Source organism: Echeneis naucrates, chromosome 24, assembly GCF_900963305.1.
Source record: "Echeneis naucrates chromosome 24, fEcheNa1.1, whole genome shotgun sequence".
NCBI classification, from domain to species: Eukaryota; Metazoa; Chordata; class Actinopteri; order Carangiformes; family Echeneidae; genus Echeneis; species Echeneis naucrates.
Window position 1 is genome coordinate 14,848,317 of NC_042534.1, and position 19,533 is coordinate 14,867,849.

Below are 19,533 nucleotides of genomic sequence, written 5' to 3' on the forward strand. Positions count from 1 at the left end.
ACAACATTATGAACCACAGCAAGTGAAAAGGTAATGAGAGCATGCAGAGCAGCCCTTAAGCAGCCCTATTATAAAGTCAGACTCATTACAGAGGAGAAAGAGAAAAACTGAACACACACACAAACACACACTTTCTCTCTTTCTGCTCTACTTCCTTGTTGTTCGGCCTAATTTGAGGTTGCACAAAATCAGTAGCAATGCAGAAAAAAGCCACAGTCTTCCTCACAGACTGTGAATCTGCATCCATGTGTCATTTAAACCTCAATATTTTATGCCTTTGAAAACTGGAGAGAAGTAATTTCTCCCTGATTGGAGATATATGGTCTCTTGAAAACACAGATCGGGCCTCACCAGGCCAAACATTTGAACTCAATGAAGATGTTTTAATGCAACGTACTTGATACAAGTAAGCAAACCTCCTGTTCAAGTGTACATTTTAAGAACCCCCCAAAAAAAGAAAAGAAAATTGGACCTGGGCTGCTTCTGCCTTTAACAAGTATGCAATGTTAATAGTTAGTAAAGGAAACCAAAAGCCTCTTAAGCACAAATGAAATTTACTTGACATTATTTCACAGTAATTATTAGCTCACACATTAACTGACACATTATGGTTTGATTAACCTCCAAAATGTTGTTCATTCATCTTCTATGGCCGGGTCCTGGGGACTGCTGGAGCTAGTCCCAGATCACTGGGGCGGGTGAGGGCGGGGTCATCCTGGATGGGTCGCCAGTCCATCACAGGGCCAACACACAGCGACAGACAGAGACCAACAACCACTCACACTCACACTCAGACCTACAGACAGTTTAGAGTCACTAATTAACCTAAGCATGATGTTTTTGGATGGTGGGAGGAAACCGGAGTACCTGGAGGAAACCCACGCAGACTCGGGGAGAACATGCAAACGCCACACAGGAAGGCCCCAGGCCTGGAGCTGAGCCTGCAAATTAAACATGTCATAAATGATGACTCTGTTGTTACACAAATATGTATTGAGACCAACATGTCATCTTGCAGCTTTCATTCAGCATTTCAATTTGGGGAATCGAACACACAAACTTCTTATTTTGGGGCTATACTGTGGCGCTAACCACTACGCTGCCGCACTGTGCTACACACATAGTAATAATAATAGTTGATAAAAACTTTATTTATAGAGCATTCTTAAATGTACCTTTAAGTGCTTTACAATTAAAACTAAGTGGTACATTATGGGTGAACCTATGGAAAATAAAATTAAAAGACAAAAGCAAAATAGATGATAGAATTAAATTGTGAAAAGAATGAAAGTCATTAAATGGCAGTCTTAGCGCTCTAGACAGGACATTCCATATAGCAGTTTTCAAAAGCTTCCTTCTGTCTATTACATGATCTATTATCAGATAAATATCAGTCCACATCAAGATGGAAAGTCAGAGCATTTACTGCAGTCATGTTTCATAACTTTATAACTGATGACGGTTTTACTTACTAAACAGTGATATTTGACATTTGATGGCAAAACGCACTTTATTACTTACAGTGCTCTAATATACACTACTGTGATGGCCAAACAGTAAATATTGAAGGCATCCTCTCTTTTGATGTCTGTAGGCTGCACAGAGAGCACAAGATGACCACAAAGAAGCATCCTATTTACTGTCTATCCAACTATGGTCCTATAACACGCCACATCTCATCAGGATGTTGAATGTGACGGACTTAAACGCGTTTTTCTATTTCTGCCACAGTAACAATAGCATATGGACGCTGTAGATCTTGTCTCTCCCTTGTAATCCGGTTTATCATCCCAACACCCCCCTTATATGACCGCCTCATCTGCTGTTACATAACGCCTGACACGCAGCCAGCAGCCAGTGGGACACATCTGCCAGGAGGGGGCAGCCTCGGAAACACACCGACACTCCGGACATGCAGGACTCTGACTGTGGGGGAGAATCCCCGGATTGAACCGTAAACAAGCGGGCATGAGCGCTGCCCAGAGACGGACAGCTGACTGAGGGAGGTGACTGTGGACCGACAGAGGACGACACTGCCACACCGCCTCAGGGCGTTGATGTCCGGGAGACAAACAGTGAGTACACCGCCCCCCCCCCCTTTCCATCCCTCCATCCCTCCATCCTTCGTCCCGGTTGATTATGTGACAGTAACTTCCACGAGCACGGCGGAGGAAGCTTGTGAAAGAACCGAGTTAGCGCTAAAAGCCGGTTTAACGGAGATGTCGCGTCAGAAAAAGCAAGAACCGGCTGCCGTATTTCATTATGAGGGTGAAATAAACGCCTGCAGCTGGAGATCATACATGCTGGCAGCGCGCCTCCGCCATAACACCGTGAGTGTGACTGTAATGAGCAGAAAAGTCTCCTCGCTGACAGCACGGAACATCTTTTTCTTTTTCGGTTTTCACTGAGCGCGAGGCGTCGTGGCGGCGAGCGGCACGCGCCCTCTCTGCACGTGTTGACCGCTCGTCGGCAGAGGCACGTGCTCGCTCACGCACCCCCGGCCGCCCACCTGTGCCATACGAAACAAATAAATAAGCCACAGGAGCAGACGGGGAACTATGGAGGCCGCGGCGCTAACGAGAAAGCTGCCTCTGTGCTTCTCAGCAGAGACTGGGCGGGAATACATTTTCATGATGGGATGCTGCCGAGCTCTGTTCATTCAGCTACAAAGGCAGGTCGCGTCATTTGACTACGCACATCTACACAACACACAGTTATTGCTTTTCCATCCCATTACTTTTCGTGGATGATGCGTTGCCGCTGACAAATAACATCCCCGATGTTGAGCGTTTTTGTGCACTGAAGAACACTGCAGGTAACACATCACAGCGAACCAGTGTCTGTTCTTATGTCTTATTATATTTATGGACATGTTAGTGAAGGCACAATTAAAGATTAAGCACGTGAGATGGATAACTGTAAACGATATGGAGGAGAAGTTTATATGAAGGTATTAATCTAACATTAATCTAAAGAGAGTTGCTGATTTTAGCCTAGCAGCCGGTCAGGCTCTGTCCAAAGCTAACAAAATCTGCCTAGTACCACGTCTAAACATCTCTGACTAACTTCTGATCTTGTTTTATTTCATCTGTACCAAAGCATGTGCTGGATTAATTATTGCTGGGTGCAGTAACTACCTAGATTTATCAATTTTTTTATTTGCATATCTAATGATTCCCACTTTACATACTGAGCGTAAAAATAAGGGAGAGTGATGGTACTCTTAAGTGGGCAAAAAGGGATTTGACTTAGTTGTGGGAAATGGGCAGCAATAAGATTAAATTGACTTGTATAATTAATACGATGCTGCTATTAAAGAATGTCGCAGTTCACAGGAGAAACAACAAAGTGCAAAAACATAAGTGTTTTAGCGCAATCTACACACATCTCCAGCCTTTCCCTGCGTCATTCTTAATATCCTCATACACTTATGTGTGAGTCAGTCTGTGCTCCCAGCGTTTGCACTTAATGTCACATTCTGTCACAGAATTCAGAACGGTCACATGACTGCTAATGTGCCGTGTGCACGTGCAGCATCACACAGCTTTCATGGCCCCAAACCACTCATGCTGAAAATCTAAGTTTCACAAGGCAGAAATATATTACATTTAAACCCACAGCATGTCAGCCATTGCTGATCAAAGCCGTGGTTTGTACAAGCTTTCAATTGCACTAATACAGCATGCATTTCTTATTCTGTCCCCACTTGTGGAGCTGAAACAGTCACACAAAGTTGTGTACCTGGCACCACTGAATCAAAATGAATAATTCCTGGAAAAAGAGAACTCGATCGAAACGATACAATAAATGGATATAATATGTAAAATGCTGTGTTGGGTTTTGTTGGATAATAATTACAGTGACAGAACTGGTTAGTGAAACAACAATAGGGTGAATTGCAACGAAGTTTGGTCAAAGAATTCATGTCCAAATACCTGATAAAACAGGCATTTGGTAGTGGGGGTATTTCCATTAGCTAAGATGAACAATATGTTCCCATTCTGCCCTAGCTTTTGCATATCTCCTTTAACTTCTTTATTTAAGACCTTGTCATTATCATAGTTATAAATCCATAGTGAATTAAATGAATTAATCCATATTAGGTAATCTGTTTACTGTCTAGATTTTCTGTCAAATGTTTCACCTTTCTCTTGAGAACTGTTGCAATATTATTGCCAATTATTTCAATATTTTAGGAAAAAAACAACATAATACCAAGGGTTATTTGTCTTTCTATGACATACTCAATGCCAGTGATGCTGCTGCAGTCTTTTATGAGTTATTCAGAGTGGAGCACTCAGATGTGACAGTCCTGTTAGGCATAGAAAACCCTTTCAGTCAATGACATAACCACCATTTTTTTTTTTTACAAGCAATGCTGCTTCTGTATGCACTCACTTGTGTCTTGCATCTTGTGTGTCCGGCAGGCATGAGATATACATTACGCTCCCTTATAAAAATGTACCTTATTGTTCTGACAGATCAGTGGGGACAAGGAAAAGAAGGTTCACTGATTTCAGCGTGTAGGAGAGAAGAGAGAAACACAATAAACCACAGAGTGAAGTCAGCAACAACTGGGGACTACATCCTCCTCAACCCAGCTTTGATAAGACTGTGGTGGTGATTTCCACTCTTTGTGCTCTTGGCCACCCAGAAGAGGTAAGTGAAGGTTCAATCACGTGCTCCACCAAGAGTGATCACAAACCAATCCTGATAAGACCTTGTTCTCCACTTCTTGAGGAGCCATCAAAACCTCTCTGGGAATTTAGAACACAAACTTTCCCAAGTAATTTGTTTATCTCACTGAAAGGAAACAATTTGATAAAGTTCATAAACATTGCTTATCTTTTTTTGGAACACTGATTTGGAAAAGAAGATTGTGGAAGTAACGGAGGGGATGGGTAACAAAAATGCCAGCTTACCAAGAGGTCCAGACACTGGGCACACACAGAAAGAGGACGGGGTGCTCATTGATTATACCATAGGTAAGATATTTTACCCTTTCTTTTGGTTTATTTATTAATATAAAATTGCCGAGTTCTTTTTATATTCATTTTGTATTTTATATTTTATATTTTTATATTTATATTTGCAGTGTCAGCTATTGTGGATGGAAATTACCGTATGATTCATACTATTCATTACAACTTAATAAAACGTCTGGTCTGTAAATGATCCTAAACTTACTTCATTAATGTTTTAGCACAGAAGAGAAAGTAAAGTAATGCCACACATTATCCTGCAGAGAACTGATTGAAAGCTTTTCAGAACAACTCAGAGCTTACCATCCATCTGTGGACCACATTTTGCTACTGACTGCTCCACTGTCAGAGCTTAAAATGATCAGGATGACACTAATCTGTAAGGAGGCAACGGTCAGTACTCTTAGATGCCTGTGGTGTACAATATAGCTGAAGCTGATAAGATAGGTTATGTAAGAGTAGCACTACACATCTTCAGCTAATAGTGACTAATTCTCACACCAACGGCTCCAGGCGAGGTGTTGACGGGCTGTCATTTATGGCCACCTGCTGAGGCAACAGCCCGTTCGCCAGTCTGCCTTAACTTCTACCATGTCTTCTAAGGCTAAGTTGGAGGTTTGCATGATGCATTCTCTCACCCGTAACCTTAACCCTAACTAACACGGCTAAATGCCCAACACAAATCCTGACCTCAACCACATACAACCTCATAAGTCTGAATCCTCAAGCTGGTCTTTGGAGAAAGAATTGACATAATTGTCCTCACTATGATGGACTATGACTGAAATTGGTTCGCACTATGATTTGCAAACTAAACATATGTTGTGGAGTTACAGGATTTTGTGTGCTTGACTATCTCTTGACGAGATGCAGTGAATTCCTGGAATCTTAAGCAAAGTAGCATGGGGCCAATCTGGCTGCTTATCACTGTATCCAGTCTTTGCAAAGCTAACCTCACTGGCTTTAGCCTCGTATCCATTTATTGTCCTTCTCATTCCTTTTTCCCTTATAGTTCTGAGCGTTCGTCAAAGTAAAACCCAGCACCTCTCATTTACAGAACATTTACAGAAGGATAATATTGTGTAGCAGACTAACCAAAAATTTTTTGCTGAAGCCACACGAGACTGAGTGTGAGTAGTACAAGTAAACTAACTATTGTCTATTAAGTAACATAATTCACAAGTATATATTTTCACATCCAAAAAGTGGCCATTTTTGAGAAATCTAACACAGAAATAACACAGCCATAAAACTGTGATCAGTCCATACAACAGCGTTTAACAGCATCAGAAAAATTAGATATATTTCAATGTGTGTTTGTGCTGTATGTTTCTAGGAAGTGTCTCTGGAGTCGCTCCCCTGAGCCTCAGTCCAGAGCTGCTGGCCTCCCTTCAGTCCCTGGGAGAAAACACTGACTACACTCTGCTGCCACACTCCCTGCACCAGGTGTGTTGTCTTTTTCTGACTGCGGTTGTGTGCAGGAGATTGTTTTTTCTCTTCAAATCCAGAGAGAAAATGAATCTTTATTTAGTTGGAGTGTCTTTGTGTGAGGGTGTGTGTGCGCATCTACCCCTGTGCTTACATGACAGTAAGTGAGTATATGACTCCTCCAGTGTGACCTGATTTCAGAGACAAACCCATTAAATCCCTGAGCTGGTGTGTCTCAAAAAAGTTTTGCCATCACAAAGCAAATGGTATTTTAGTTTAGAACATAAAAAGGTCAGGTAAATTGCACTGCTCAGGGAGATATCATCAATGGTACATGAAACAGAAGGGTATGTATGCTGATGCTTCACTCTGCAGTTGCAAGTGATTTGGACTGGCAACCCTATGCTCCTTTGTTCACCTCCTGTTGCCTCTACTGCCTCCAATCCCACGGTATTCAAACAGACATGCTAATTAGATGTGTGAGGAATACAGTTTGGTTTGGTCTCTGTGTTCAATAGTAAAAGATCATGTTTGCTTGTGAGATACTTTTCCAATCAGTTCTGAAACAACATGGTTCATTTGTCTATTGTAACTTATAATTTGTGTCCCTGCCAGTATCAGCAATCATTGAACAAAGGAAAAGCTGTTGCACAGCAGTGATAAAGCATCATGCTCATTTGACAAGCATCAATTATTTTTGTCAAATACTTTAAAATTACAATAAATTGCTGTTGGTGAGTGATGGTCCGTTGCTACAGATAACTCTGTTCCCTGTGTATATCCAGCTGTAGCAGGAACATGTTTTGTGTCAATTTGACATGAGGGTCCATATTTGGCCATAGCTGCTATTCTGGTCAAGAGAGTATTTGATGGCCGGAATTCTTTGTCTGAAACACAGAGAAAATGATATATTAAAGCAGAACCAGAATGTCTACAGCATGGGGTTTTATATAACTCCCCTGATAGGAAGTTCGACTCATGGCAAATCATGATTATGATGAATGCAAGAAGGAGGAGAAGGAATATCAGTGAAGAACCAGGAATTTGATATCTGAATATAGGAAGAGGGTTCCTACCAACAGTGATGGCTCACTGAACATGACAATGGAGCACAAATGGAGCAGCCTAAGTAGTTTAGCAGGCCCATAAGCCAGAGTTTTGTTTCAGTGTTTCAAGTAGGGCTAGAATATTGCCTATTTTCTTTGTAAATTGAAAATTACCTTGGTCAAATAGTTGAAAACCAAAATGAATCAGCAGATCTTTGGAGAAGTGGTTACTCTTACCAAAAATGACTTTGAGGTTTTCCTTGATAGCGATATCACAGAACATTTAATAACTTGGAGAAACTACGATGGGAAACATTGATTCCCATTTTTATACTATTTGAGACACATTGAGGCCTGAGCACTGAATTAATATCAGAAATGGACATCAGCCGAGACCCTAAAACTAGCTGGTACTGCTGAATTACAGACACAATACTGGGAAGCTTTAGATTTAGAAATCATACAGTCGAGTGGTGGAGAGGAAAGTACAAAGTGTCTGGATGGGAAAATAGCTCGCAGAGACATGTTAATCCAGAACATAAGTCTTAGCATGTGACTAAATGTCTCACAGGTTTTCTGCATTTTGGTATGATGATGCCATGTGACCCTCATCTTTGAAGGAATCTGGTGATTTCCAAATAAAACCTTTTACATCTGGTTGAGTTGCCCAATTAGTGTTTGACAGCAACATTTTCAGTATGGTTCAAGGTCACCATGTACTTCTTTATACCATAATTTCTGGACTATGGAGCGCACCTGAATATAAGCTGCACCCGCTAAATTTAGAGAAAAAACGTTTCCAGTACATATATAGGCCACACTTGTTTATAAGCCACAGGTGTCGGAAATATGGGAGGAAATGGCATATGGCACACAGAAGGGGTAGGAACGCGCTTTTTCTGCCTGTCTGGTTCTATGTTTGATTTTCATTAAACTCATTTTATTTTTGATGTTACACAGAAAGATTTCGCCTTTTTCGCCATATCAATCACCTTTAACTTGAAAGCTGCATCATATGCATTGCTTGGTGTGTTTTCCAGGATAAGGGTGTGTGCATGAAGCGCAAAATAAATTACTTATCTGAAGAATTTATTGTGGGTGCGTTTAATTCAATTCAAACAATTTCTACTTCAAACAAACAACTTCTAATGGCGATATGATTTTGTTTTGTACAGTTCTTTTCACAGTGCTTCATTGTGAATGAGCCACCTGCACCTCCTGTTTAATGAATTACCTTTTTTTCAGATAGCAGAGGCCTACTCACTCAAAGAGGACTGTATCCTTTCAAGCACACAGTGACCTCGTTTTTCTCTTTATAGATACCGTAAAACTTGCCAATTACTAGTAAAAACAAGATTCAAACATTGTTTCCTAATCTCTGCTCTATGAGAAATTGTCTGCATCTGTGTTGGCTGAACAGGGCCAACCTTCAATCCCAGCTGAGGCCAGATGCATAGACGATGTGTTCACACAAAAACCCTGTATAAAATCTCTTCTGCACATGGATTGGTCTTTATAAACTTCACACTAATGAATCTCACTGAGTTTTATGCATCTAATCCCTGGTCTGTTAAAAGTCTTTGAATTTGTCACCACAGGACAAACATACTACCATTGACAAATCATAGAATAGCAACTCTCAAAATGTAAGAACAATATTGAATATTGTCACTGAGCACAAAGCTGTTACTTTTTTCCCCAATGGTTTGCTCATTTTTCTGTCAGGCAAATCTTTGCTGTTTTTATTTTGTATTTGTTAATTTGTCCCTCAGTCACTGGGTGTTCCCCACATTTTGGCTCATAGCCGCGACAATTTGCAGCAATAGTTTTCTCTGGTTATGTTTGTGCTGTTGGCCTGGAAACAGCTGTTGGTCTGTCTTGCTGCAAAGAAGTTGGTGTTTATGTGTTTATGTCTAAGAGGAGCAGAGAGCATACTTAATGCATGCAGAAGGAGGTTCAGTGAACGGTTCAGAATGTGAAACATGTCTAGGAGGGGTGTTCACTGGGAGAGCACCCAGTGTTGGATCTTTACTCTGCTATGTTAATAACAGAATAACTAGTTAAAATCCCACTTGGGCAACAAGCCAAATCAAAACATTTGTTTAGTTTCATTCATTAATCAGCTAATTCATTTTGGGATCAAAATAGTGATTAAAAGGTTCATTGTGTTTCTGATGAAGTCTGAACATGAGTTGTTTGATTATGTCTCTGTGTTGTGGATGCTTTTGACATAATTTAACATTGTAAATGTCTAAAAGGATAACATTTTGAAGTGTATCCTCTATCCAAAGGGTCAAAGGTAAATTTCAGGAAAATTAATCTAACTCACGAATAGTAACAGTAATTCCAGGTCTTTGTCCAGATTCTTCAGTCATGATTTATGCCTGATGATGTCAACTGTGACCGAACTGGCAATTTTTCTGGATAACACCTTTACAATTTTTTTAGAAAAGGGTTTTGCTTTCTTAATTTCACAGATTAGTTCTAATTTCTTCTTATCATAAATGGTCATAAAATGGCCACTGAAACATTGTTTTATTTATTCAAGAAAGCAGCTTTGTCTGGTTCCCCCACACAGTATCAAGTACCTCACTACAAGTGACTCTATATACACCTTTGCTTTATTTGAGAAAGACTCATGGTATGCACTGACTGAATCCACCTTGTCTCAAACTGATACCAACTCACTTGCAACATTTACATTTGTCTGGTCTAATGGGTTATTTCCTTTGACTCCATCCTTGATGGTATCTCGTAAGTGGAATTTTTAAAAAAATCATTCATCCAATAGTCCAGACTGATCTTCAGCAACTGTGCGATGTTTTGCTCTTGTAATTGAACTTTTGGACATAAGAAAATGTTTTAACACCTGCCTCTTCAATTCAAGTATATGAGTGTAAATATGAATTAGTTCTGATGTCATGAAAAAATGGCTACATGTTGTACACTGTAATTCCACTGTTTACAATGGATCATCTGTCCCTGTATTCAAGCAGGTGTTATTTCCAGTTTTTGCCATAACACTTCTGTTGATGAAAGAATTTAATGTAAAAAATATAGAAAATACTAACTGTGGTTAAGCAGAGATGCTCTGATTGAAAATCTCAGTTGGCGTCTTTAACTTATGCTGCGACCAGACCAGTGGGCCATTCAGTTCCTGCAGCTGGAGAAGCTGTACCATGAACGTCTACTTGCCAACCTTGCTGTTCTGCAGGAAAATTGGGGTATTGCATGCATCCATTTCTCAGCTTTAATAAAGATATTATCAGTGCTCAAAACCCTGCATGCTGTTTGTTGATATCCTGGGACAAATGGCTGGCTGCATTTATTCTGTGTGCACCTGTACTCTACGTGTGTTCCCAGAGAGCCAGTGGAGAGAGAAGAACGACGCTGAGAAAAGTTTGCCAGCTGAGAGAGACCTCATCAGTCAGAAACACATCGAGACTCTCAGCCAGATATGTAGGACACATCCCAGGTATACTACAATATTGACACATAACATTTAGGCCTGTGTTCTGACAAACCTGTTCTACATCACTGAAGCAGACAGATACACAGGAGGGAGCCTAAATTCACCAACCGCCTTTTTATCTTGTGATCTGCCACAACAAGTCTTCTTTGGGGTGCGGTTGGAGGAAGCAGCAGGCTCTCCTCACTTTTACGGCTCTCTTTGTCAGTTAATATGTAGTTATTAACATAATTAAGCTCTATGATCATTTAGCTCTTAGGAGAGCCTAAATTATGCCTTTTATGTGGAGTGCTTCTGTGTAGTCTACTCAGCAGGAGATCAGTCACCTCTTAGGATCTCAACTAAATTCCTCTTCTGTGAGCATTTCCCTTTTACCTTCATCACTGCTGGGCACAATCATTTCAGGAACCATTTTGATATACTGTAATCAACCTCTATCTTTATCTTCCATGGCACGCTGAGGAATCCTTGACTGTGCCATCACACTGATTATGCATGAAGACACGATAATGATGAAGACACAAATAGGAAAGATTGCAAAACATTAATATTTCTGACTGGATGGCAAAGATCCCTACAGGATAGTTATTTCCTACAGACGTCTGCATGCCAGGAACTATTGTGTCTCACCTTTGCTGTGACTCCCCTGGAATGTCATTTCAGCCTACAGCCATTTTGTGCAGGTGGATTTGATTTGGTTTGAGGGAAATGCCAGTTCTGAATGGAAAATACTTAGGATTTTTAAAATGACTCGGATGAAAATCAAGTTTTTAACCTTGCTTAAATATCTATTGACATGTTTTGTTTTTTTATATAATGAGACATATACCATGACTGAAAGTAGTCAATGCCATTGCTGGATATTTAGTAGATAGTCTTTGTTCTTCCACTTAATCCAAGCAGCTATAGTAAGGCAAAAGGCCTGATTTAGAATTTCTCAATGAAGAAGTAAACACATATCCATTTTTTATGTGGAAAATTTACATTTTTATAGTAAATATATATTTAGAGAGGAATATCACACTATTAGCCGTCTCTGACCTTGCCCTATCTTGTTTTCGCTTTGTCCTGCATTCGGTCATGGTTGTACACTGTCTTGACATTTCTTTTCCTCTCTCTCTCTTTGGTATTACTTAGACCATCCCTCAGTATGCAACAGGTAAGTTGCGGGATTATTCCCTTTTTACATTGATCATTAATCAAGACAAGGGCTTTTTTTTTTTTATTATTATTCATTATTTTCCATATTTGATTTAACAGAACACTCTGAATGCGACACTGAAAGAAATACAAACACTACAGCCCTGTCATGATGAAGGTAAACACGTTTTTTCTGTCTATACACAAAACCAAGAGAAGCTCTGTAAGCTAACCGCTGACTGTATGCCATTATACCAACAATAAAAGGGCTTTCATCCTAATGCTAAGCAGCTACAATTATATTCTTCACTATATTCGTTTAACATATAATTATGCTAATGTTTGCTGGCTAACAATAAAGATGAAGTACAACTGAGGCTAATGGGTTAGTTTTGCAGGCTTTTATTCATAAACTAAAGTATTCAACAAATGCAACATAGACTCAAGATTTTGCACCTATTTGAGCAGTATCTAAGGTCTATGAAATCAAACAAAAAGCCAAATTTACTCCCTTTTATCACTTACATTCTTATTAAGTGGTAGTAGAGACTAATATAATAAAGAGGTAAGTAATTTCAGATTGTGTCATCTGGACATGCTCATCTACTCATGGGTAGATTAAGCTGCACAGAGGATCTGGTCTAATACAGATAAGGCTTCAGTAATTATCTGTAATCAATATCCAATGTCCTGTGTTTCGCCACCATTGTAGCCGAGAACCCTGAAACTTCATGTAAGGATGGGGAACATGAGCAAATCATGAACTCCGAACCAGCGCTATCTTTATCACAAAAAGATTGTCAGGAAGAACCTAGGGAGGAGAATGGATCGGGAGAGGAAGAAGAGGAGACGTATGAGGAAGGACGGGAGGTAGAAGAGGAGGAAGAAGAGGTGCAGTGTGAGGAGACGCCTGAGGAGGAGGAGGTGAAGGTGGAGTGGCCAACAGGAGTACCCCAGGCCTCAGACAAGGACCTGGCCAAACTGTCCCACACAGAAGGGGTAGGAACGCGCTTTTTCTGCCTGTCTGGTTCTATGTTTGATTTTCATTAAACTCATTTTATTTTTGAATGGATAAGTGGAGCAGATTCTTATTTTAATGTGTGTCCTGCTCTGTGTCCCTGCTTCCCTTAATCTCTCTCATCTTTCCTGCCGGCAGCCTTCCAATTGAACTCTTGTCCCTTCATCAACACCTGCATGTATGTATTTTTTTCCACCTTTACCCCAGCTGATTTCTCCTGTTTTATGCCCTCATACTTTCTGTCTGCAAAACACTGGACTGCATTCGTTTAAGCTTCACACCCTCAGCCACAAAGCTCTTTGTCTTTGGTGGACACTCCCACTGAAGATCTGTGTGGTGAGATCATCTCCAACTTCTCATAGTTCAAAAACCTCCACCCATGTTCACTGGTGTGGCCTCACACTTGGGATGTCTGCTCTGCCAAATGCGCTTCATTTGTGAGTCAGTGCCTGAGCCAACACATCATGTCCTGGCTCAAGCCCTGAGCTGGAAGGGCCCGGCTCTTCCTAGTGGTGGGGATGAAATCAGAGCTCGTCCAAATAAGCACTGCAAGCTGAAGGCCTCATATTAATGAAGGACCATGGCTATTGTAATGTCATCTAGTGGAGTTTTAAATGTGTGGGGAATGCCAAAGATTCCTTTCTTTGATAAATTGTATCACATTACACAAGGTTAGTTCTTCTACAAGCAATATCATATTTTCTGCTTTGTCTTTTTTAAATCCTGCTACAAAATACTAAATGTGTAGCGTACTACCAATTACACAAACCATTTTACGAATGAAATAATACTGGTGCATATAGCTGGAGAATTCCTATTAAGAAAAAACAAACAAACCTGTGAAGGAATCATTTCATTTCGATTTTAAAAAAGATATTTTAAATTGCAACAATATGTGCTATTTGCGTTATTGCGTTGAGTTATTTGCTTATCATCATGTTGGTCAATATACATAAGCTGATAAGTCTCATGCACTTCTGGTGGCTTTAGAGACAAAACTTAACTGCTCAAACAGACCTGGAATGTGGAGAGCTGCAAAAAAAACAAGCTCACCGCTAATTCAACGCTGAGTTGGCTAAAACTGACCTACTGGATGTCACTGAGCGGCAGCCTTAGTTTATGGTCCCTATAATAGATCACTTTGTTGCCAGTGCGATCTGTGAAAAGGCTTCACTATGTCCTTTCATAAGCCATGAAATGCGCTCTGGGAGCACAATGAGACATTAGAAATATTTGAAAGACATTTTTCTGCTACAGATGAGTCCTTTTATATTTATGTTTTGTGACTTTGAATGTTTCGCTTAGTTCTGTTCTGTTTGTTGGTGTTCATCTTGCCGTTGTCAGCTGGGACTCATTGCTCACCTCATGTCCATGCACCACCTTAACTCACTTATCACTCACTTATCTCAAAAGAACTTGTATGGAAGTCATTACTTTGAGATGAACTCATTTTATTGTAAATACTATTTGTATTTGCCAGTTCCTTAGATTAGATTGAATGTGGTTTTTGGTAAAAAAAAAAAAAAGAATCTTGACTACAGTTGGTTGAAATACAATATAAAGTTTGATTTATACATTCATATTTCCACAAGGACCAGTTGCATTTACTTTGATGAGAGCTGCCATCATCAATTTTTTTTTATTTATCCAAAACTCTTTGTTATGACCAAACCCCCATAAAAGTGACTTTCCATTCATACTCAGTTTCTGCTTTCTGTTGAGCGCTAATTAGTAATTGCTATTATGCATGCTAAATTAGGTGGTGCTATCATTTCGCCCAAAACACAGCCTCAAAGACCAGCAAGGCATATTTTGTGATTATGTGATTATTATTTCCATCCTGCTTTAAAAAAAATTTGCATCTGTGAAATTTCACCAGAGCGATGCTAAAACCAACCATGTGTTAAATAGAAGAACAAGTTCAACTTCCTAAATAAACCAACGATTAATTCAACTAATTCTAATAACTGAAAAACCAAAACTTGTATGTGACAAAATAGTGTAACACACTTTATCTACATCTAATTAGAATCTACAGTCAATAAATAATCAAATCTAATAAAACATTAAACAGAGAAACCCCTGAATGCTTGATTGCAGTGAACCCACAGAATAGTTTATATTAAGAATGATTTCATCATTCACTATAATTTGTTTTAAACCAGTTTTACATTATCTGTGCAGTTTACATGTCATACCGATGTGTCCTGTACAGACCCATGATGGTGTTGACCCACTGACCTCACTGAATAATTGACCTAGAAATTATTGCAGCAGATGTTGCTGACAGCTTGTGAGATGACGCCGTTGCTCTTGTCAGCATATGACCATAGTGTGTTGTTTCTGCTCTGTGGCTTCTTCATAGATTATAAATCAGGTCAAAAGGTTTTTCATTAGGATGGGAGGTGTTTCAAGATCTATTAGTAAATTCTACTGACCAAAGATGACTCTTGTTGGCTGTGTGTTTGAACTATAGTCAGAAGATTTTTTTTGGGCAATCAATGATAATATTTACATTTTGAGCTTGTCCAAAGCCAGCACACAGTGAGTCATTTATGCTTCTGTTTTATTACATCTGTGCTTTTGCAGATCTGTGTTTACTTGCCTCAGCCAAGCTTCTATGGCTCTGGTCCAATTCATGTGTCAAACTGGACTGCCGGCCCTCTGTTGACTAATACCAAACATACAGTAGTTCTCACATTAGTTTGCTTTTAGAAATTGTTCGCTGAGTACAACTGATTTTGTATGGTATATTTCTAGTATTATCTTTTGTGGTTTTGTTGTCCTTATTCAATACAGTCTATTGTAATATAATAGTTAAAGGTCTTATTCTGCTTCTGTGCATTTAAGGGTTTGTCGTAGTGTCTTGCCATTATTTAATACTATGAAAATACAGAAGAGGGGATAGTATACAACATCGCTTCTTGACTGAAATTGAATTGTAATTGTTGCAGGAACTGCGTGGCCAAACATTTAAAATGCCTCTCCTTACAGTAGGCTATCATACAGAATAATCCTGAATAAAGCTTAAAAAGAGTTTTATTTACTTTTGAGCACCCTAAATTATTGATGCTTTCCCATTGATACCGATTTTTTGGACCAAAGGTTACCACTATTTTATAAACAGGAGGCTTAGGCTTTTATTCTCAATGCTTGAGATAAATTATGATGTTTTAGTCTTGAAGTTGAGAATTATTACATGTTAATCAAATGTAGCTTTGGGTTTTCTAGAAGTTCAATGTCAATACTTAACTTATAAGTGACTTAATTGATTGAATTACACTAAAAGTAGAAAGCTGGAGACATTCCCAGGCTAGTTTACCTGTGAAAACATTGATTCTCTAACTTACGGTACAGACAGGTCCAAGCCCATTGCTTTCTGCTGAAGACCCAAATCCTAAAAAAAGGAGTTTCAAATATATCTTCAGGCAAACATATTCCAAGAGATTTTTTATTTTAGCTATGGTAATCTTTGGAAATTTTACTAAAAGAAATGGGATCTATTTTCAGCTGTAGATTAATACACATTTAGAGTACTGGGAGTTCTCATGGCTGCAAGTTGGGGTGAGAAACACTCTGACCATGTATGCTTATGATCGTGATGTAGGAACATGTTAATGCAACATACTCATTGATGTGTTTTTTTTATAGTATTTAAACATTGGTGAAACTTCATAGAATAGTATAAAAACACACTTTTATGGTACAGTTGACAATAGGATAATAGAGAATAACAGCCGACCCTGATGCACAACACATAAAGCTTCTGCACTTACCAAAGGGCTGATTTCGATGCCAGCTGTCTAATCAAACGGTGGATACGGTGACCAAACTCCCCAAAGTTTGCAGTTGTTCTGTAAACAAAAGCAAAGCATCAAATCAAATTTTCGTTTCTTGTGGCCCCTTCAGAGTGCTTCTCCTGATGGCCTGGTATCCATTCTGAAGAGGAGGAGGGCGTCGTTGGACGGTTTGCCTCCTCCAAGCAATGTTGTGACCAAACACAACTCCAAACGCAAAGTTCGTTTCAGTGAACCAGAGGATGGCATTGAACAAGGTGCGATTTAACTTGGCTATATTTTGAATGGATTCATGAACTGCATACCCTGACTCACTGTTGCCAATCCCAGGACTGATGTCAAGTGTGAAAGCTCAGTGCCTGCACGCTACAGATCTACTGTCACATGTTTGACACTGTAAATAAACGTTTTTATGCAATATATCTTTCTTTGTAGATGAGGTGGGCGGAGATTCCTGCCTGATCCTCCTGCTGCTGTGTTTGATAACTGTGGTGATCAGCATAGGTGGGACCGCTCTCTACTGCACCCTGGTGGACACATACTCCACCATTTGCACCGACTTCACTCAGAACGTCAACTTCTGTGTCATGAATGTTCAGAGATTCTTTGAAGGGCTCGGACACTGGCTGCCTCTCTGGACTTGAGACAGTTTCATTGACACTTTAGACAATTGTGCCGAGAGTAAATTATAAAGTGTTGATGTAAGAGTAAGACTGCACAGATATGGGACCTACAAACATGAATCTGATGCTGCCATCAGGCTGTCAGAGTGTTCATTTCCTCTGAAGCAACTGGACTCATGTTTCAGCAAAAGAACTTAATCTGTGGCCCACTAAGGCTTACATTTTAAATTTGATCAAAAGTTCTTCATCTTTGAAGAAAAACGATGAGAGTTAAGAGCTTGTTTGCTTCTGTCAATGAGGATGTTTAATTTTCACACTGTACCGTACAGATAACCACACCAGAGGGCTCATAACTCTCTGCTATATTTATATTTTAACAGAACTAGTTTATCTTTTTAGTGGTGTTTCCCTCAAAGTTGTAGCAGTCATAGCTGTGGATACGTTTGGTTCCAGAGGCTGTATTTTTATGTCTTTAGCATTATCATGATCATTACTGTGCATTCTTTTTTTGTACCATTAATGGGCCAAATAATGATTTTCTTTCCTTTTAATTTCATGTTCCCGTTTATTCTTTTGACCCACCCCTGCTAAATGAATATACTGTGTACCTACTGTATATCAGACACATTATACAGCACGACACATATTATATTCAAACATATTCAAACACCCTGATTCTAGATACAGATAGGCCTTTCTAATTCTGGACGATTCCCATGGTTACCTTTATACAAGTGTTTACATTTACATTCCTATTACATTCCTTAAAGAGAAGCATTGTACTGTATTGGATATTGGTGTATGTACAATGTGTCCTATTAAACACAAAGCACAGCACCATGAAACGGTCTGCATGAATGATGCTGTACAGTATATGTAATTCAGGAAATGTGTTGCTCCTTGAATGAATTTTTTTTATGTCTACCAGCTTATAACCGATTTCAGTGTACTCTTATGATCACAATACAAAACTAATTTATCAACTGCTCTACAAACTCAGGCATTTACCCTGTGATTATACTTTTGGTGCTCTATGTTCATCCTTTTCTGTGTAACTCTAAAAATTCCTGCTCGACTTTTTGACTCTTCTGCTGCAGTGTGGAATCAGCTACACCATGATATTTACAGCCCAATGCAGCAAGGACAAGCATTTGAATTGTGTGTACATAGGACACTAGATCAAACAAAGACAAAACAAGCTGTTTAAGAGGCAAAACTGAATTAGACATACATTATCACTATGAGGAAAAACTCATTTTAATCTTTCTTGAATGTTTATATGTCAATGTACACCTAGCTCTGATCATTTATTTTGGGTTAAAAGCACAATCTTGAGGCTTCCTCTATGCATTGGGAGTTTAATATCTATTTTACTGCAGTTTGTGTCATTTTGTCCAAAAGCAGAGCTTTATGGACCAACATTTGTGTTTCGGGGCCGGCTCCAGTAACACAAAAGAAAATACTGGACAAATTATATGGAGAAAATCTAATTTGATTTACATGTTCCTTTATCCATTGCATTCCTTCTGAACTCCAGGTTTTTGCAAAATGATGAATGTTACCTCTGTACTCTCACTATAGATATTGTTTACCTACAACTTTTGCATAAGACTATCTGTCTTTATATGTTTCAATATTTATGTTGTGTCCATAAGGGAATACAAACAAACAAAAACAAACCCCAAACAAAAACAAAACTAAACAAAACCGTTTGCCATTGTTTTGTTTTTTTAAACCTTGTTTGAACTGTTGGTGAAAAGAGTCTCTGAATTTGAATTAAATGTGTCCCATTTAATAATCACCAGAATGTTTTTTTAAGTGATTAGAAACAGATGATTTTCGGGGTTTGGACGCCACCCAAAAAGTTCACAGATGTAATCCCGACGTTTCAGCACGGGGTGTCAGTGTGACTCTACCATGAAACTGCCATTTCACCTGCTAATTCAGCCGTCACTGTCCCATTTAGCAAAGTCTGACACCAATGCAGGGAGAAAAATTTGGTCTAACCCTCATACTGAATCTAGCAACCT

General features: G+C 39.3%; 1 protein-coding gene and 1 long non-coding RNA gene across 4 annotated transcripts; one reads left to right on the forward strand and one right to left on the reverse strand.

Moving 5' to 3' along the window:
- Nucleotides 1-890: 890 nt before the first annotated feature.
- LOC115037704 (uncharacterized) lies at nucleotides 891-16,938 on the reverse strand. Its single transcript, XR_003840470.1, has 3 exons — nucleotides 16,860-16,938; nucleotides 16,434-16,480; nucleotides 891-941 (listed from the first exon to the last, which is right to left on the reverse strand). It is a non-coding gene; the product is annotated as an uncharacterized LOC115037704 (long non-coding RNA).
- Nucleotides 1,954-19,474, forward strand: cnstb (consortin, connexin sorting protein b). Of its 3 annotated transcripts, none has more exons than XM_029496393.1 (12): nucleotides 1,954-2,075; nucleotides 4,482-4,659; nucleotides 4,874-4,985; nucleotides 6,319-6,428; nucleotides 8,702-8,732; nucleotides 10,594-10,680; nucleotides 10,820-10,931; nucleotides 12,063-12,084; nucleotides 12,186-12,243; nucleotides 12,778-13,064; nucleotides 16,993-17,137; nucleotides 17,316-19,474. In XM_029496393.1, exons 3-12 carry the CDS (start codon nucleotides 4,898-4,900, stop codon nucleotides 17,522-17,524), a joined length of 1,149 nt encoding a protein of 382 aa, XP_029352253.1. In that variant the 5' UTR covers nucleotides 1,954-2,075; nucleotides 4,482-4,659; nucleotides 4,874-4,897; the 3' UTR covers nucleotides 17,525-19,474. The 3 variants fall into 3 exon arrangements, with proteins under 3 accessions (XP_029352253.1, XP_029352255.1, XP_029352254.1); XM_029496395.1 differs by having other exon boundaries at nucleotides 4,877-4,985; XM_029496394.1 differs by lacking the exon at nucleotides 1,954-2,075 and adding an exon at nucleotides 2,688-2,815.
- The last annotated feature ends 59 nt before the right edge of the window (nucleotides 19,475-19,533 follow it).